General features: G+C 63.7%; 1 protein-coding gene across 1 annotated transcript; it reads right to left on the bottom strand.

Annotated features, from left to right (window-relative positions):
- Nucleotides 1-18,784, bottom strand: SAMD1 (sterile alpha motif domain containing 1). The gene is made up of 6 exons (XM_090128724.1): nucleotides 18,428-18,784; nucleotides 18,060-18,295; nucleotides 11,409-11,763; nucleotides 7,783-7,876; nucleotides 4,344-4,455; nucleotides 1-190 (listed from the first exon to the last, which is right to left on the bottom strand). Exons 1-6 carry the CDS (start codon nucleotides 18,744-18,746, stop codon nucleotides 29-31), a joined length of 1,278 nt encoding a protein of 425 aa, XP_089984850.1. The 5' UTR covers nucleotides 18,747-18,784; the 3' UTR covers nucleotides 1-28.
- Nucleotides 18,785-20,572: the final 1,788 nt, after the last annotated feature.

Here is a 20,572-nt window from a genome sequence, read left to right as displayed (position 1 = left end):
GTCTTTTTTTTTTTTTGGGGGGGGGGCGTCAGGCGGGGAAGGGGTCTGGGGGGTCTTCGTCCTCGAAATGGCTGCGCTGCAGCAGCTTGACGTGATACTCGTAGATCTTCAGCGCGGGGCCCAGGCGGATGGACAGACCTGTCAGCACGTCTGCGCGCTGCATCAGCAGCAGGGATTTGCCGTCTATCTCCTGGGGGGGGGGGGGGGGGGGGCAAAAATAAAAGGGGGGGGGGGGAGATACGGGGTTATTAATGGGGCTGGGATGGGGATGTGGGGTTATTTGTGGGGCTGGGGGGGCAGAAATGGGGTTATTGATGGGGCTGGGGGGGCAGGGATGGGGATATGGGGTTATTTGGGGGGGGATGGGGGGAGGATATGGGGTTATTGATGGGGTTGGGGGGGTAGGGATGGGGATATGGGGTCATTTGTGGGGCTGGGGGGGCAGAAATGGGGTTATTGATGGGGCAGGGATGGAGATGTGGGGTTATTTATGGGGCTGGGGGGGCAGGGATTGGGATATGGGGTCGTTTGGGGGGGGATGGGGGAAGGATATGGGGTTATTGATGGAGCTAGGGGGGCAGGGATGGGGATATGGGGTCATTTAGGGGGCTGGGGGGGCAGAAATGGGGTCATTTGGGGGGGTGGGGGGGCAGGGATGGGGATATGGGGTCGTTTGGGGGGCTGGGATGGGGATTGGGGGTTATTTGGGGGGGATAGGGGGAGGATATGGGGTTATTTGGGGGGGAGGGATGGAGATGTGGGGTTATTTATGGGGCTGGGATGGGGATATGGGGTCATTTGGGGGGTGATGGGGGGAGGATATGGGGTTATTGATGGGGCTGAGGGGGCTGGGATGGGGATATGGGGTTATTTGTGGGGCTGGGGGGACAGAAATGGGGTTATTGATGGGGCTGGGGGGGCTGGGATGGGGATATGGGGTTATTTGGGGGGTGATGGGGGGAGGATATGGGGTTATTGATGGGGTTGGGGGGGTAGGGATGGGGATATGGGGTCACTGGGGGGGGCTGGGATGGGGATTTGGGGTTATTTGGGGGGGTTGGGATAGGGATTGGGGGTTATATGGGGGGGGATGTGGGGTTATTGATGGGGTTGGGGGGGTAGGGATGGGGATATGGGGTCATTTGGGGGGGCTGGGATGGGGATTTGGGGTTATTTGGGGGGGTTGGGATAGGGATTGGGGGTTATATGGGGGGGGATGTGGGGTTATTGATGGGGTTGGGGGGGTAGGGATGGGGATATGGGGTCATTTGTGGGGCTGGGGGGGCAGAAATGGGGTTATTGATGGGGCAGGGATGGAGATGTGGGGTTATTTATGGGGCTGGGGGGGCAGGGATTGGGATATGGGGTCGTTTGGGGGGGGATGGGGGAAGGATATGGGGTTATTGATGGAGCTGGGGGGGCAGGGATGGGGATATGGGGTCATTTAGGGGGCTGGGGGGGCAGAAATGGGGATATGGGGTCGTTTGGGGGGCTGGGATGGGGATATGGGGTCATTTAGGGGCCTGGGGGGCAGAAATGGGGTCATTTGGGGGGGTGGGGGGGCAGGGATGGGGATATGGGGTCGTTTGGGGGGCTGGGATGGGGATTGGGGGTTATTTGGGGGGGATAGGGGGAGGATATGGGGTTATTGATGGGGCTGGGGGGGCAGGGATGGGGATATGGGGTCGTTTGGGGGGCTTGGATTGGGATTTGGGGTTATTTGGGGTGGGGATTGTGGGGTTATTTATGGGGCTGGGGGGGCTGGGATGGGGATATGGGGTCATTTGGGGGGGCTGGGATGGGGATATGGGGTTATTTGTGGGGCTGGGGGGGCAGAAATGGGGTTATTGATGGGGCTGGGGGGGCAGGGATGGGGATATGGGGTCATTTGGGGGGCTGGGATGGGATATGGGGTTATTTATGGGGCTGGGGGGGCTGGGATGGGGATATGGGGTTATCTGGGGGGCTGGGGTGGGGGATGTGGGGTTATTTATGGGGTTGGGGGGAGGGATGGGGATATGGGATCATTTGGGGGGGGAGGGATGGGGATATGGGGTTGTTTGGGGGATGGGGGGGCAGGGATGGGGTTATGGGGTCATTTGGGGGGGGCAGGGATGGGGATGTGGGGTTGTTTATGGGGTTGGGGGGCTGGGATGGGGATATGGGGTCATTTGGGGTCTGGGGGGGAAGAGATTGTGGGGACACTTTAGGGGTCAGCTCTGGGGACACCTTGTGGACGTTTTTGGGGTCATTTTTGGGGACATTTTTTGGGGTCATTTCTGGGGTTATTTGTGGGGGGCATTTTGGGGGTCACATTTGGGGTCAGTTTTTGGGGACACTTTTTGGGGATGTTTTTGGGGTCACTTTGGGGTCACTTTTGGGGTCACCTTTGGGGACATTTCTAGGTTCACTTTTGGGGTCATTTTTGGGATCACTTTTGGGGTCATTTTTGGGGACACCTTTGGGGACACTTTTAGGGACACCTTTGGGGTCATTTTTGGGGTCACCTTTGGGGACATTTTTACGGACACCTTTGGGGACATTTTTGGGGTCATTTTTGGGGACACCTTTCTGGACATTTTTGGCGTCACCCTTGGGGACATTTTTGGGATCACTTTTGGGGTCACTTGGGGGTCAGTTTTGGGGTCACCTTTGGGGACATCTTTGGGATCATTTCTGGGGTCACCTTTTGGGGACACCTTTTGGGGGCATTTTTGAGGACATTTCTGGGGTCACTTTTGGGGTCACTTTTGGGGTCACTTTGGGGTCACTTTGGGGTCATTTCTGGGGTCACCTTTGGGGTCAGTTTTGGGGACACCTTTCGGGACATTTTTGGGGTCCCTTTTGGGGTCACTTGGGGACACCTTTGTGGACATTTTTGGGATCACTTTTGGGGACACCTTTGGGGACATTTTTGGGGTCACCTTTGGCGATACTTTTGGGGACATTTCTGGGATCACTTTTGGGATCACCATTGGGGTCACTTTTGGGGTCACTTTGGGGTCATTTCTGGGGTCACCTTTTGGGGACACCTTTTTGGGGTCATTTCTGGGGTCACTTTTGGGTCACCTTTGGGGTCACTTTGGGGTCACTTCTGGGATCACTTTTGGGGTCACCTTTTGGGGTCACCTTTGGGGTCAGTTTTGGGGTCACCTTTGTGGACATTTTTGGGGTCACATGGGGACACCTTTGTGGACATTTTTGGGATCACTTTTGGGGTCACCTTTGAGGTCACTTTGGGGTCAGTTTTGGGATCACCTTTGGGGTCACTTCTGGGGTCATTTCTGGGGTAACCTTTGGGGTCATTTTTGGGGTCACCTTTGGGGTCACTTTTGGGAACACCTTTGTGGACATTTTTGGGATCACTTTTGGGGTCACCTTTGGGGACACTTTTGGGGTCATTTTTGGGGTCACTTGGGGGTCACTTTTGGGGTCACATCTGAGGACATTTTTGGGATCACTTTTGGGGTCACCTTTGGGGTCACTTTGGGGTCATTTCTGGGGTCACCTTTTGGGGACACCTTTCTGGACATTTTTGGGATCACTTTTGGGGTCACCTTTGGGGTCACTTTGGGGTCATTTCTGGGGTCACTTCTGGGGTCATTTCTGGGGTCACCTTTGGGGTCAGTTTTGGGGACACCTTTGGGGACATTTTTGGGGTCACTTTTGGGTCACTTTTGGGGTCACATCTGAGGACATTTTTGGGATCACTTTTGGGGTCACCTTTGGGGTCACTTTGGGGTCATTTCTGGGGTCACCTTTTGGGGACACCTTTCTGGACATTTTTGGGATCACTTTTGGGGTCACCTTTGGGATCACTTTGGGGTCACCTTTGGGGTCATTTCTGGGGTCACTTCTGGGGACATTTCTGGGGTCACCTTTTGGGGTCACCTTTGGGGTCACTTTGGGGTCATTTCTGGGGTCACCTTTGGGGTCATTTCTGGGGTCACTTGGGGACACCTTTGTGGACATTTTTGGGATCACTTTTGGGGTCACCTTTGGGGTAAGTTTTGGGGACATATTTGGGCTCATTTTTGGGGTCACCTTTAGGGTCACCTTTGGGGTCACTTTTAGGGTCATTTTTAGGGACAACTTCCGGGGTGGCCCAAATGCGACAACAAAGGGGACAGGACAACAAATTGAAGGGGGGGGGGACACACAAAAGGGACACAAGTGCCACCCAAGTAGGGGGGGGGGGTCATTATGTCACCCTATAGGGATAAAACTGGATGTAAGGGGGGAAAAAAATGGGGATGGCCTCATTGCGGAGGGGTGTGGGGACAAAGTGACATTGAAGGGGGGGGGGACAGGATAAAAAAAAAAAGGGGGGGGGGTCCCCAAACCTGCTCCTGGAAGGCGGTGGCCTGCTCAGGGAAACCAGCCTCTGTGAAATAATCCACCACGTCCCGCACTGACCAGTCCACGGGGTCAGCTGCCTTCTCCTTCCTCCCGGCCCTAAAAATCGGGGGGGGGGACACAAAAATCATCATTAGAGACCCCCCCCCCCAGTTTTATACATAACCCAAACCCCGCAGACCCCCCCCTCAATATGGGTGTAATGTAAGGGATGCTGCAATGGGGGGATGGAGGGATGCTGAGAGGTGGCAATGGGGACATTTTTTTTTGGGGGGGGGGCTACACATCACCACTGCAGACCCCCCCCATAATATCCTCATCACTGCAGACCCCCCCCCACCATAAACCAACCCCCAGACCCCCCCCAAACACCAGACCCCTCCCCAATATCTGTGTAATATAAGGGATGCTGCAATGGGGTGATGGAGGGATGCTGAGAGGTGGCAATGGGGACAATTTTTTTTGGGGGGGGGGACACACATCATCACTGCAGCCCCCCCCCTCAAAATCCCCATCACTACAGACCCCCCCCCACCATAACCCAACCCCCAGACCCCCCCAAAACTCCAGACCCCCCCCCAATATCTGTGTAATATAAGGGATGCTGCAATGGGGTGATGGAGGGATGCTGAGGGTGGCAATAGGGACATTTTTTTTGGGGGGGGGGACACATCATCACTGCAGCCCCCCCCCATAATATCCCCATCACTGCAGACCCCCCCCCCACCATAAACCAACCCCCAGACCCCCCCAAAACTCCAGACCCCCCCCCAATATCTGTGTAATATAAGGGATGCTGCAATGGGGGGATGGAGGGATGCTGAGGGTGGCAATAGGGACAATTTTTGGGGGGGGGGACACATCATCACTGCAGACCCCCCCCTTAATATCCCCATCACTGCAGACCCCCCCCCCACCATAAACCAACCCCCAGACCCCCCCCTCAACCCCAGACCCCCCCTCAATATGGGTGCAGTGTAAGGGATGCTGCAATGGGGTGATGGAGGGATGCTGAGAGGTGGCAATGGGGACATTTTGGGGTGGGGGGGGGGGGACACATCATCACTGCAGCCCCCCCCCCTCAATATCCCCATCACTACAGACCCCCCCCCACACATAAACCAACCCCCAGACCCCCCCCCAAACCCCAGACCCCCCCCCAATATGTGTGTAATATCAGGGATGCTGCAATGGGGTGATGGGGGGATGCTGAGAGGTGGCAATGGGGACATTTTGGGGGGGGGGGGGACACATCATCACTGCAGCCCCCCCCCTCAATATCCCCATCACTGCAGACCCCCCCCCACAATAACCCAACCCCCAGACCCCCCCCAAACACCAGACCCCCCCCAGTATGTGTGTAATACAAGGGATGCTGCAATGGGGTGATGGAGGGATGCTGAGAGGTGGCAATGGGGACATTTTTTTGGGGGGGGGGGCTACACATCACCACTGCAGACCCCCCCCTCAATATCCCCATCACTGCAGACCCCCCCCCACCATAACCCAACCCACAGACCCCCCCCTCAACCCCAGACCCCCCCTCAATATGGGTGCAGTGTAAGGGATGCTGCAATGGGGTGATGGAGGGATGCTGAGAGGTGGCAATGGGGACAATTTTTTTTTGGGGGGGGGGGACACATCATCACTGCAGCCCCCCCCCCAAAATATCCCCATCACTGCAGACCCCCCCACACACATAACCCAACCCCCAGACCCCCCCCAAACACCAGACCCCCCCCCAATACGTGTGTAATACAAGGGATGCTGCAATGGGGTGATGGAGGGATGCTGAGAGGTGGCAATGGGGACAATTTTTGGGGTGGGGGGGGGACACATCATCACTGCAGCCCCCCCCCCTCAATATCCCTATCACTACAGACCCCCCCCCACCATAAACCAACCCCCAGACCCCCCCCCTCAACGCCAGACCCCCCCTCAATATGGGTGCAGTGTAAGGGATGCTGCAATGGGGTGATGGGGGGATGCTGAGAGGTGGCAATGGGGACATTTTTTGGGGGGGGGGGGGACACATCATCACTGCAGCCCCCCCCCTTAATATCCGCATCACTGCAGACCCCCCCCCACCATAAACCAACCCCCAGACCCCCCCCAAACACCAGACCCCCCCCCAATATCTGTGTAATACAAGGGATGCTGCAATGGGGTGATGGAGGGATGCTGAGAGGTGGCAATGGGGACATTTTGGGGTGGGGGGTGGACACATCACCACTGCAGCCCCCCCCCCATAATATCCCCATCACTGCAGACCCCCCCCCTGCACATAACCCAACCCCCAGACCCCCCCCTCAACCCCAGACCCCCCCCCAATACGTGTGTAATATAAGGGATGCTGCAATGGGGGGATGGAGGGATGCTGAGAGGTGGCAATGGGGACAATTTTTGGGGGGGGGGGGGGACACATCATCACTGCCCCCCCCCCCCCAAAATATCCCCATCACTGCAGACCCCCCCCCACCCTAACCCAACCCCCAGACCCCCCCCAAACACCAGACCCCCCCCCAATGTCTGTGTAATATAAGGGATGCTGCAATGGGGTGATGGAGGGATGCTGAGGGTGGCAATAGGGACAATTTTTTTTGGGGGGGGGACACATCATCACTGCAGACCCCCCCCTCAAAATCCCCATCACTGCAGACCCCCCCCCACCATAACCCAACCCACAGACCCCCCCCTCAACCCCAGACCCCCCCTCAATATGGGTGCAGTGTAAGGGATGCTGCAATGGGGTGATGGGGGGATGCTGAGAGGTGGCAATGGGGACATTTTTTGGGGGGGGGGGGGACACATCATCACTGCAGCCCCCCCCCTCAAAATCCCCATCACTGCAGACCCCCCCCCACCATAACCCAACCCCCAGACACCCCCCAAACACCAGACCCCCCCCCCAATACGTGTGTAATACAAGGGATGCTGCAATGGGGTGATGGAGGGATGCTGAGAGGTGGCAATGGGGACATTTTGGGGTGGGGGGGGGGACACATCATCACTGCAGACCCCCCCCTCAAAATCCCCATCACTGCAGACCCCCCCCCACCATAACCCAACCCCCAGACCCCCCCCCAAACACCAGACCCCCCCTCAATATGGGTGCAATATAAGGGATGCTGCAATGGGGGGATGGAGGGATGCTGAGGGTGGCAATGGGGACATTTTTTTGGGGGGGGGGGACACATCATCACTGCAGCCCCCCCCCTTAATATCCCCATCACTGCAGACCCCCCCCCACCATAAACCAACCCCCAGACCCCCCCAAACACCAGACCCCCCCCAGTATGTGTGTAATACAAGGGATGCTGCAATGGGGTGATGGAGGGATGCTGAGAGGTGGCAATGGGGACATTTTGGGGTGGGGGGGGGCAATAGGGACACGGAGACCCCCCCCCCCAAAAAAAAAAAACTCACGTGCAGCTGAATGCCACCCCCTCTGCTGCCTGAGGTCCCGGCCGACCCGGGGACAAAGGAACTGAGGGCTCCGAACCCGCCAGAGCTGGGGAAACTGCGGGGATATGGAGGGGGGGGCGCTGAGCTGAGACCCCCCCCCCAAACCCTGGTATCCCATAACTGACCCCATAACCACCCCACAGCACCCAGACCCCCCCCATAGCACTTATAACCACCCCATAGCACCCAGACCCTCAAAGTGCCCCTCCCCCACAGCACCCAGACCCCATATCTGCCCCCCCCAGCACCCACACACCCAAACTACCCCCCCACAGCACCCAGAACCCCCCATAGCACCCAGACCCCCAAACTGCCCCCCCCCACAGCACCCAGACCCCATAACCACCCCACAGCACCCAGACCCCCCCCATAGCACCCATAACCACCCCATAGCACCCAGACCCTCAAACTGCCCCCCCCCAGCACCCACACACCCAAACTACCCCCCCACAGCACCCAGAACCCCCCATAGCACCCAGACCCCCCCCATAGCATCCATAACCACCCCATAGCACCCAGACCCTAAACTGCCCCCCCCCCACAGCACCCAGACCTCATAACCACCCCACAGCACCCAGACCCCAATAATTGCCCCCCCACAGCACCCAGACCCCCCTCCATAGACCCCCCCATAGCACTCATAACCACCCCATAACACCCAGACCCCCAAAACTGCCCCCCACAGCACCCAGAACCCCCCATAGCACCCAGACCCCCAAACTGCCCACCCCCCCAGCACCCGGACCCCATATCTGCCCCCCCCCCCAACGCCCAGACCCCCCCCATAGCACTCATAACCACCCCATAGCACCCAGACCCCCAAACTGCCCCCCCCATAGCACCCACACCCCCTCTATAGAACCCCAACCACCCCCCAGCACCCAGACCCCCCCATAGCACCCATTACCACCCCATAGCACCCAGACCCCATATCTGCCCCCCCCCAGCACACAGACCCCCCCATTGCATCCAGATCCCAAAACTGTCCCCCCTCCCAGCACCCAGACCCCATAACTGCCTACCCCCCCATAGCACCCAGACCCCTAAGTTGGCCCCATAGCCACCCAAACTTCCCCCCCCACAGCACCCAGACCCCCCCGACTGCACCCAGACCCCATAACTGCCCCCCCCAGCACCCAGACCCCCCCCACAGCACCCCGACCACCCCATAGCACCCACACCACCCCCAAACCACCCCCCCCAGCACCCTAAAACCACCCCCCAACCGCCCTAATCCCCTTCAGACCCCCCCCAATTTCACCCCCCCAGCACCCTAAAACCACCCCCCCCAACCTCCCCCCCCAACACCCCAAAATGCCACACGTCACCCCCACCCCCCCCAGCACCCTAAAACCGCCCCCCCAACCCCCCTAATCCCCTTCAGACCCCCCCCAAACCTCCCCCACAAAGCCCCCCCCCCCCAAAACCCCCCCAAAATGCCAGACATCACCCCCAAACCCCCCCCAGCACCCTAAAACCGTCCCCCCAACCCCCCTAAACCCCTTCAGACCCCCCCCAATTACACCCCCCCAGCACCCTAAAACCACCCCCCTACAACCTCCCCCCCCCCAAAGCCCCCCCAACACCCCCAGACCCCCCCCAGCACCCTAAAACCGCCCCCCAACCCCCCTATTCCCCTTCAGACCCCCCCAATTTCAGCCCCCCACAACCTCCCCCCCCAACCCCCCCCCAGCACCCTAAAACCGCCCCCCCAACCCCCTTCAGAGCCCCCCCAAATTCACCCCCCTCACAAAGCCCCCCCCAACCCCCCCCAGCACCCTAAAACCGCCCCCCCAACCCCCCTAAACCCCTTCAGACCCCCACCCCCACCCCCCCCAACAAAGCCCCCCCCCACAAAACCCCCCCAAAATGCCACACATCACCCCAAATCCCCCCCAGCACCCTAAAACCACCCCCCCAACCCCCCTAAACCCCTTCAGACCCCCCCCAATTACACCCCCCCAGCACCCTAAAACCACCCCCCCACAACCTCCCTCCCCCCAACACCCCCAAAATGCCAGACAACCCCCCCAAACCCCCCCCAGCACCCTAAAACCGCCCCCCCAACCCCCCTAATCCCCTTCAGACCCCCCCCAATTTCACCCCCCCACAACCTCCCCCCCCACAAAGTCCCCCCCAACACCCCCAAAATGCCACACATCACCCCCAACCCCCCCCAGCACCCTAAAACCGCCCCCCCACCCCCTTCAGAGCCCCCCCCCCAATATCACCCCAACACCAACATCCCCCCCCCACCCCCAAAATGCCAGACATCCCCCCCAAACCCCCCCCAGCACCCTAAAACCGCCCCCCAACCCCCCTAATCCCCTTCAGACCCCCCCCAATTTCAACCCCCCAGCACCCTAAAACCACCCCCCCACAACCTCCCCCCCCCAAAGCCCCCCCAACACCCCCAAACCCCCCCCAGCACCCTAAAACTGCCCCCCAACCCCCCTAATCCCCTTCAGACTCCCCCAATTTCACCCCCCCCACAAAGCCCCCCCACAAACCCCCCCCAGCACCCTAAAAGCACCCCCCAACCACCTTCAGAGCCCCCCAAATTTCACCCCCCCAGCACCCTAAAACCGACCCCCCAAGCCCCCCAATCCCCTTCAGAGCCCCCCCCCAATTTCACCCCCCCCACCCAAAGCCACCCCAACACCAACATCCCCCCCAACACCCCCAAAATGCCACACATCCCTCCCAAACCCCCCCCAGCACCCTAAAACCGCCCCCCCAACCCCCCTAATCCCCTTCAGACCCCCCCAATTTCACCCCCCCCACAACCTCCCCCCCCAAATTCACCCCCCAGCACCCCCAAAATGCCAGACATCACCCCAAACCCCCCCCCAGCACCCTAAAACCGACCCCCCAACCCCCTTCAGACCCCCCCCAATTTCACCCCCCCAGCACCCTAAACCCCCCCCCCCACAACCTCCCTCCCCCCAACACCCCTAAAATGCCACACATCTCCCCCAACCCCCCCCAGCACCCTAAAACCACCCCCCAACCCCCCTAATCCCCTTCAGACCCCCCCCAATTTCACCCCCCCACCACCCTAAACCCCCCCCCCACAACCTGCCCCCCCCCAAGGCCCCCCCAACACCCCCAGACCCCCCCCCAGCACCCTAAAACCGACCCCCCAACCCCCTTCAGAGCCCCCCCAAATTCACCCCCCTCACAAAGCCCCCCCCAACCCCCCCCCAGCACCCTAAAACCACCCCCCAACCCCCCTAATCCCCTTCAGACGCCCCCCCCACCCCCCCCTCCACAAAGCCCCCCCCCCCACCAAAGCCCCCTCCCACAAAACCCCCCCAAAATGCCACACATCACCCCAAACCCCCCCCAGCACCCTAAAACCGCCCCCCCAACCCCCCTAAACCCCTTCAGACCCCCCCCAATTTCACCCCCCCAGCACCCTAAAACCCCCCCCCCACAACCCCCCTCCCCCCAACACCCCCAAAATGCCAGACATCACCCCCAAACCCCCCCCCAGCACCCTAAAACCGCCCCCCCAACCCCCCTAAACCCCTTCAGACCCCCACCCCCACCCCCCCCCCACCAAAGCCCCCCCCCCCAAATTTCACCTGCTCTGTCAGGCTGCCCGAATCCCCCCTCCTTTTTGAGGGGCGCCAGGTGGGCTCCCTCCCCAGGTGAACACGCTTTGGGTTGGGGGGGTCTTTCAGGGAGGGGGGGCTGTCCGGAAGGTCGTAAAGAAGCCCCCCCCCCTCCATTTTCTCCATTCAGTTGCCTGGGTTGAGAGGGGGGGTTGTGGTGGTGGTGGTGATGGTGGGGGTGGTGATGATGGTGGTGGTGGTGGTGGTGGTGGGTCCCCCCCCCACCCGCGTCCCCCCCGGAGTCGTCGGAAGCGTCGGACGCCGTCCCATCTTCATCCTCCTCGTCTTCATCCTCCTCTTCCTCTTTCACTCCGCTCCGGGTGGGCTGGAGGGGGCGGGGGGGGGCACATAGGATTGAGATGGGAGTGACCCCCCCCCCTCCCCATAGCACCCATAACCACCCCATAGCACCCAGACCCCACAACTGCCCCCCCACAGCACCCAGACCCCAAACCTGACCCCCCCATAGCACCCAGACCCCATAATTGCCCCCCCCCACAGCACCCAGACCCCACAACTGCCCCCCCCACAGCACCCAGACCCCATAGTTGCCCCCCCTCACAGCACCCAGACCCCCCCCATAGCACCTATAACCACCCCATAGCACCCAGACCCCATAATTGCCCCCCCATAGCACCCAGACCCCATAGTTGCCCCCCCCAGCACCCAGACCCCATAACTGCCCCCCCCCACAGCACCCAGACCCCATAATTACCCCCCCCCCACAGCACCCATGTCCCATAACTGCCCCCCCCCCACAGCACCCAGACCCCATAATTGCCCCCCCCCCCACAGCACCCAGACCCCATAGTTGCCCCTCCCCCAGCACCCAGCCCCCCAACCTGCCCCCCCCAGCACCAAGACCCCCCCCCCATAGCACCCAGACCCCATAATTGCCCCCCCATAACACTCGGACCCCCCCATAGCACCCAGACCCCACAACTGCCCCCCCCACAGCACCCCAACCACCCCATAGCACCCAGACCCCCCCCAAACTCCCTCCCCCCCAACATCCAGACCCCACAACTGCCCCCCCCATAGCACCCAGACCCCATAACTGCCCCCCCCACAGCACCCAGACCCCCAACCTGACCCCCCCAGCACCCAGACCCCCCATAGCACCCAGACCCCATAGCTGCCCCCCCACAGCACCCAGACCCCATAGTTGCCCCCCCCAGCACCCAGACCCCATAACTGCCCCCCCCACAGCACCCAGACCCCCTCCATAGAACCCCAACCACCCCACAGCACCCAGACCCCATAGCTGCCCCCCCCACAGCACCCAGACCCCCAACCTGACCCCCCCAGCACCCAGACCCCCCGTAGCATCCAGACCCCATAGCTGCCCCCCCACAGCACCCAGACCCCATAGTTGCCCCCCCACAGCACCCAGACCCCCAACCTGCCCCCCCCAGCACCCAGACCCCCCCCCATAGCACCCAGACACCATAATTGCCCCCCCCATAGCACTCAGACCCCCCCATAGCACCCAGACCCCACAACTGCCCCCCCCACAGCACCCAGACCCCATAATTGCCCCCCCATAGCACCCAGACTCCCCCACAGCACCCAGACCCCATAATTGCCCCCCCCATAGCACCCAGAGCCCCCACAGCACCCAGACACCATAATTGCCCCCCCCATAGCACTCAGACCCCCCCATAGCACCCAGACCCCACAACTGTCTCCCCCACAGCACCCAGACCCCATAATTGCCCCCCCACAGCACCCAGATCCCATAACTGCCTCCCACAGCACCCAGACCCCCCCACAGCACTCGGACCCCCCCATAGCACCCAGACCCCATAATTGTCCCCCCCATAGCATCCAGGCCCCCCCATAGCACCCAGACCCCATAGCTGCTCCCCCTCACAGCACCCAGACCCCCCACAGCACCCAGACACCCAACCTGCCCCCCCCAGCACCCAGACCCCCCCATAGCACCCAAACCCCATAATTGTCCCCCCATAGCACCCAGACCCCCATAGCACCCATGTCCCATAGCTGCCCCCCCCACAGCACCCAGACCCCATAGTTGCCCCCCCAATAGCACCCAAACCCCCCACAGCACCCAGACCCCATAACTGCCTCCTCACAGCACCCAGCCCCCCAACCTGACCCCCCCATAGCACCCAGACCCCATAATTGCCCCCCCACAGCACCCAGATCCCATAACTGCCTCCCACAGCACCCAGACCCCCCCACAGCACTCGGACCCCCCCATAGCACCCAGACCCCATAATTGTCCCCCCCATAGCATCCAGGCCCCCCCATAGCACCCAGACCCCACAACTGCCCCCCCCACAGCACCCAGACACCCAACCTGCCCCCCCCAGCACCCAGACCCCCCCATAGCACCCAAACCCCATAATTGTCCCCCCATAACACCCAGACCCCCATAGCACCCATGTCCCATAGCTGCCCCCCCCACAGCACCCAGACCCCATAGTTGCCCCCCCCATAGCACCCAAACCCCTCACAGAACCCAGACCCCATAACTGCCCCCCCACAGCACCCAGACCCCCCCATAGCACTCGGACCCCACAACTGCCCCCCACAGCACCCAGACCCCATAATTGCCCCCCCCATAGCACCCAGAGCCCCCACAGCACCCAGACACCATAGCTGCCTCCCCACAGCACCCAGACCCCCAACCTGACCCCCCCATAGCACCCAGACCCCATAATTGCCCCCCCATAGAACTCGGACCCCCCCATAGCACCCAGACCCCACAACTGCCCCCCCCCACAGCACCCAGACCCCATAATTGCCCCCCTCATAGCACCCAGACCCCCCCATAGCACTTGGACCCCACAACTGCCCCCCACAGCACCCAGACCCCCCATAGCACTCGGACCCCCCCACGGCACCCAGACCCCATAATTGCCCCACCCCATAGCACCCAGACCCCACAACTGCCCCCCCCACAGCACCCAGACCCCATAACTGCCCCCCCACAGCATCCAGGCCCCCCCATAGCACCCAGACCCTATAGCTGCCCCCCCCACAGCACCCAGAACCCCCCCCACGGCACCCAGACCCCCCACGGCACCCAGACCCCATAATTGCCCCCCCATAGCACCCAGACCCCATAACTGCCCCCCCCACAGCACCCCAACCACCCCCCAGCACCCAGACCCCCCCCATAGCACCCAGACTCCATAACTGCCCCCCCCCCCCCATGGCACCCAGACCCCCAACCTGCCCCCCCCCCCCCAGCACCCAGACCCCCTCCCCCCAAAATCTCCTTCTAAAGGACCCCCACCCCTCCAGAACCTATAGGACAACCCCCCCCTCCCCCCCCCAACCAAGTGCCCTCAGGACCCCCTGCCCCCCCCCAGACCCAAAAGACCCCCCCCCCCTCTTAGTCCCCTCAGGACCCCTTTAGAGCCCCCCCCCCCCCCCCAGGACCCATAGAACAGCCTTACAAAGACCCCCCCCCCACCCAGGTTCCTTCAAGACCCCCTCAACTCCCCCCCCCCTCGACCCCCCCCCAGGAACACCTTAACCCCCCCCCCCCCCATTTCCTTCAGGACCCCCCCATGAGCCCTCAGGACCCCATCAGAGCCCCCCCCCCCCCCCCCCAAAATCCCCTCAGGCCCCATAGGACCCCCTTAAGCCCCCCCTCACGCCCGCCCCCCAATAGGACAAACTTAGAGAGCCCACCCCCCCAAATTACTTCAGCCCCCCCCCACCTGCTCTCAAGACCATTTCAGAGCCCCCCCCCCCCAATACCCTTTAGACCCCCTCTAAAGCTCCATGTGTCCCCCCCCCCAAATGTCCTCAAGACCCCCCCCCCAGTGCCCTTATGACCCCTTCAGACCCCCCCCCCCCCATTTCCTTCAGGACCCCCCCTCCAGACCCCCCCCCCCCCCCCCCCAGTTCCCATAGGACAACCCCAGAGCCCCCTGCCCCCCCCCCCCACCTTCAGGACCCCCCCCCCCCCAGTGCCCATAGAACCCCCTCAGACCCCCCTGCCCCCCCCCCCAAGCACCCTCAGACCCCCCCCCCATTGCCTATAGGACAACCTCACCCCCCCCCACTTCCTTCAGGACCCCCCCCCCAGAGCCCCCCCCCAATGCCCTCAGGACCCCCTCAAATGCCCTTAGGACCCCCCCCCCCCAGGTCCCATAGGTCCCACTTCCTTCAGAACCCCCCCCCCTCCAAAGCCCCCCCCCCCCCCAGGGCCCATAGGACAACCTTAGAGCCCCCTGCCCCCCCCTTGCACCTTCAGGACCCCCCCCCAGATCCCTTAGGGCCCCTTCAGACCCCCATGCCCCCCCCAAGCACCCTCAGGACCCCCCCCAACCCCCCCCCCCCCCAGTGCCTGTAGGACAACCCCAGAGCCCCCTGCCCCCCCCCCCCCCCCCACCTTCAGGACCCCCCCCCCCCCAGTGCCCATAGAACCCCCTCAGACCCCCCTGCCCCCCCCCCCAAGCACCCTCAGACCCCCCCCCAGTGCCTATAGGACAACCTCAGACCCCCCCCACTTCCTTCAGGACCCCCCCCTCCAGACCCCCCCCCAGTTCCCATAGCACAACCCCAGAGCCCCCCCCCCCCTCAAATGCCCTCAGGACCCCCTCAAATGCCCTTAGGACCCCCCCCCCCCCAGGTCCCATAGGTCCCACTTCCTTCAGAACCCCCCCCCCCCTCCAAAGCCGCCCCCCCCCAGGGCCCATAGGACAACCTTAGAGCCCCCTGCCCCCCCCTTGCACCTTCAGGACCCCCCCCCCAGATCCCTTAGGACCCCTTCAGACCCCCATGCCCCCCCCAAGCACCCTCAGGACCCCCCCCAACCCCCCCCCCCCCAGTGCCTGTAGGACAACCCCAGAGCCCCCTGCCCCCCCCCCCCCCCCACCTTCAGGACCCCCCCCCCCCCAGTGCCCATAGAACCCCCTCAGACCCCCCTGCCCCCCCCCCAAGCACCCTCAGACCCCCCCCCAGTGCCTATAGGACAACCTCACCCCCCCCCACTTCCTTCAGGACCCCCCCCCCAGAGCCCCCCCCCAATGCCCTCAGGACCCCCTCAAATGCCCTTAGGACCCCCCCCCAGGTCCCATAGGTCCCACTTCCTTCAGAACCCCCCCCCCTCCAAAGCCCCCCCCCCCCCCAGGGCCCATAGGACAACCTTAGAGCCCCCTGCCCCCCCCCCCCCACCTTCAGGACCCCCCCTCAGTGCCCTTAGGGCCCCTTCAGACCCCCATGCCCCCCCCAAACACCTTCAGGACCCCCCCCCCCAATGCCCTCAGGACCCCCCTCCAGAGCCCCCCCAGGGCCCATAGCACAACCTTAGAGCCCCCTGCCCCCCCCCAGTTCCCTCAAGACCCCCCCCCCTCAGTGCCCATAGGACCCCTTCAGACCCCCCCTGCCCCCCCCCAGTACCCTAAGGACCCCCTCAAGAGCCCTTAGGACCCCCCCTGAGCCCCCCCAGGGTCCATATCACAACCTCAGAGCCCCCCCCACTTCCTTCAGGACCCCCCCCCCCCACTGCCCTTAGGGCCCCCTTCAGACCCCCCCCCAGGGTCCATATCACAACCTCAGACCCCCCCACTTCCTTCAGAGCCACCCCCCCAGAATCCCCCCCCCCCCAAGGCCCATAGCACAACCTCAGACCCCCCCCTGCCCACCCCCAGGACCCCCCCCCCAGTGCCCTCAGGACCCCCTTCAGAGCCCCCCCCCCTACACCCCACTCAGTGCTTTCATACCCCCCCCTCCTCCCCCAACGACTCATAGGACCACTTTAAGCCCCCCCCCCACACTCCCCACGTGCCTTCATGACCCCCCCATCCAACCCCCCCCACGTGCCCTCACGACCCCCAACCCCCCCAACTCCCCACATGCCCTCACGACCCCCCCCCTTCAACCTCCCCCCACGACCCCCTCCCCACCTCTAACCCCCCCCAGTGCCCTCACGACCCCCGCCCAACTCCCCACATGCCCTCACGACCCCCCCATCCAACCCCCTCCACGTGCCCTCACGACCCCCTGCCCCCTCCAACAACCCCCCCAGTGCCCTCACGACCCCCCCCACCTCTAACCCTCCCCACGTGCCCTCACGACCCCCCCCCCTCCAAGGCCCCCACGTGTCCTCACGACCCCCCAGCCCCCCCAGTGCCCTCACGACCCCCTGCCCCCTCCAACAACCCCCCCAGTGCCCTCACGACCCCCCCCCTCCAACCCCCCAACCTTGCCCTCACGACCCCCCCCACCTCTAAGCCCCCCCCACGTGCCCTCACGACCCCCCCCCTCCAACCACCCCACGTGTCCTCACGACCCCCCCTGCCCCCCAACATTGCCCTCACGACCCCCCCACACTTCTTACCCCCCCCACGTGCCCTCACGACCCCCCCCCAACCCCCCACATGCCCTCACGACCCCCTCCCCACCTTTAACCCCCCCCACGTGCCCTCACGACCCCCCACCCCCCCAACCTTGCCCTCACGACCCCCCCAACTCCCCACATGCCCTCACGACCCCCCCCTTCAACCCCCCCCACGTGCCCTCACGACCCCCCAGCCCCCCCCAACCTTGCCCTCACGACCCCCCCCCACTTCTTAACCCCCCCACGTGCCCTCACGACCCCCTGCCCCCCCCCCTCGACCCCCCCCCCCCCCTTCTCACCTTCCGGCCCCCTCCGGCCGTTCTCCCCCTCTCCACCCGCGCCGTCGCGACGCTCCCAAACCGCGTCCGCTCCAACCGCCCCCCTCCCCCCCCCCCCCCCACCCCCCCAACCCCCCCACCGCCGCCGCCGCCGCCCCCCCCCCCGGCCGCCATCCCTCCGTCTTGGGGGGGGGCTGAGGGTAAAGCCGTTCCTTGCAGCCTCCCCCTGGTCAACCTCCCGTCCCCCCCGAGGTAACAGAGACCGACGGGGGGGGGGGGAGGAGGTGGGGGCTGCTCGGATCGGCGGGAGGAGGAAGACGAAGAGTGGGGTGGGGGGGAGGGGATGGGTGGGGGGGGAGGCGGCGGAGGCGGCGGCGGCGGCGGTGGGGGGGGGGGAGGGGGGGGGGGAGGAGGTGGGGGGGGGGGTGTCGGAGGGGGGGGTCGTCGGGGGGGCTGCACGCGGGCGGCGTTGCGGTAGGAGATGCTGCCCTTGTAGCTGACGCGGAGAACGGCGCGTTGTTGGATCAGCTTCTCCAGTTCGACTCGGGTCCTTTCGGGTTCCGGCCCGTGTCTCCTTCGAACCATCCGACAAATCCTTTCTAAATCCGGTCTGGCTTTTCGGGAACGGAGTGAATCGATGGTATCTAAAATCCACTCTTGATAACGAGGAGCCTCAGGGCCCGGCGGTGGCGGCGGCGGCCCCGCCATGGCCCCCCGTCCCGCCCCCCCCCCCCACCCCACCCCCCCCCCACGGTTCTCCGCCTCCTCCTCCTCCTCCTCCTCCTCCTCCTCCTCCTCCTCTTCACGCCGCCGCCGCCGCCGCCGCCGCCCGCGCCTTAAGGAGGAGCGACGCCGTTGCCGCCGCGCGTTTAAGGTGGAGCCGCGCGGCACCGGGACGAGGGGGCGGGGCTTCGAAATGGCCACGCCCCCTCCGTCCAAGCGACCGGCGTAGCCACGCCCACCGCGGGGAAACGTGGGAGGTGAAGCCACGCCCATCAAGCATAAGCCACGCCCACCGAGGGGGGCAGCTAAGCAAGCCATGAGGAAGCCACGCCTCCGCACAGGAAGCCACGCCCATCAAGCGGAAGCCACGCCTCCGCACAGGAAGCCACGCCCATCAAGCGGAAGCCACGCCCCATGAGGAAGCCACGCCCACCGAGGAGATTTGGCGGCTCTGTTGAAGCCACGCCCACCAAGGGGAAAGTAGCGCCAGAGCGGTGAAGCCACGCCCACCCAACATAAGCCACGCCCACAGAGGTGGAGCCAAGCCAGCCCGAGGAAGCCACGCCCAGAAACCGGAAGCCACGCCTCCGTACAGGAAGTCACGCCCACCAAGGAGATTTTGCGGCCCCGTTGTAGCCACGCCCACCAGCGGGAAAGCGGCGACACAGCGTGAAAGCCACGCCCACCAAGGCGAAGCCACGCCCCCTCCAGGAAGCCACGCCCACCAAGGGGAAAGTAGCGCCAGAGCGGTGAAGCCACGCCCATTCAACATAAGCCACGCCCACCGAGGGGGGCAACCAAGCCAGCCCTGAGGAAGCCACGCCTCCGCACAGGAAGCCACGCCCATCAAGCGGAAGCCACGCCTCCGCACAGGAAGCCACGCCCATCAAGCGGAAGCCACGCCCCATGAGGAAGCCACGCCCACCGAGGAGATTTGGCGGCTCTGTTGAAGCCACGCCCACCAAGGGGAAAGTAGCGCCAGAGCGGTGAAGCCACGCCCACCCAACATAAGCCACGCCCCACAGAGGCGGAGCCAAGCCAGCCCGAGGAAGCCACGCCCAGAAACCGGAAGCCACGCCTCCGTACAGGAAGTCACGCCCACCAAGGAGATTTAGCGGCCCCGTTGAAGCCACGCCCACCAGCGGGAAAGCGGCGACACAGCGCGAAAGCCACGCCCACCAAGGTGAAGCCACGCCCCCTACAGGAAGCCACGCCCACCAAGGGGAAAGTAGCGCCAGAGCGGTGAAGCCACGCCCATCCAACATAAGCCACGCCCACCGAGGGGGGCAACCAAGCCAGCCCTGAGGAAGCCACGCCTCCGGACAGGAAGCCACACCCATCAAGCGGAAGCCATGCCTCCGCACAGGAAGCCACGCCCATCAAGCGGAAGCCACGCCCCTCGAGGAAGCCACGCCCACCGAGGGGAAAGTAGCGCCAGAGCGGTGAAGCCACGCCCACCCAACATAAGCCACGCCCACAGAGGCGGAGCCAAGCCAGCCCGACGAAGCCACGCCCACAAACCGGAAGCCACGCCTCCTCAAGGAAGCCACGCCCACCAAGGGGAAACTAATGCCGCAGTATGGAAGCCACGCCCACAAAAAAGAAGCCACGCCCCTTAAGGAAGCCACGCCTACCAAAAGGGAAATGAATGCGTGTTGAAGCCACGCCCACCAAAGGGAGCCACGCCCCCTCCAGGAAGCCACGCCCCCCTCCAGGGAGCCACGCCCCCTCCAGGGAGCCACGCCCACCAAGGTGACAGCATCACAGCGTTGCAGCCACGCCTATCAAACATAAGCCACGCCCACCAATGA

This window comes from Phasianus colchicus, chromosome 34 (genome assembly GCF_987193195.1).
Source record: "Phasianus colchicus chromosome 34, bPhaCol1.hap1.1, whole genome shotgun sequence".
Classification (NCBI taxonomy): domain Eukaryota; kingdom Metazoa; phylum Chordata; class Aves; order Galliformes; family Phasianidae; genus Phasianus; species Phasianus colchicus.
The sequence above is the reverse complement of the archived record's forward strand: the minus strand, read 5'-3'. Positions and strand labels throughout refer to the sequence as shown.

Excerpts from the sequence above, each read along its gene's own strand:
- SAMD1 (XM_090128724.1), bottom strand. The coding sequence starts at position 18,746 with ATGGCGGGGCCGCCGCCGCCACCGCCGGGCCCTGAGGCTCCTCGTTAT. Across the intron at positions 7,877-11,408 it reads CGGGCAGCCTGACAGAGCAG|TTTCCCCAGCTCTGGCGGGT; the intron begins GTGAAATTTGGG and ends ATATCCCCGCAG. Across the intron at positions 191-4,343 it reads CCACCGCCTTCCAGGAGCAG|GAGATAGACGGCAAATCCCT; the intron begins GTTTGGGGACCC and ends CCCCCCCCCCAG.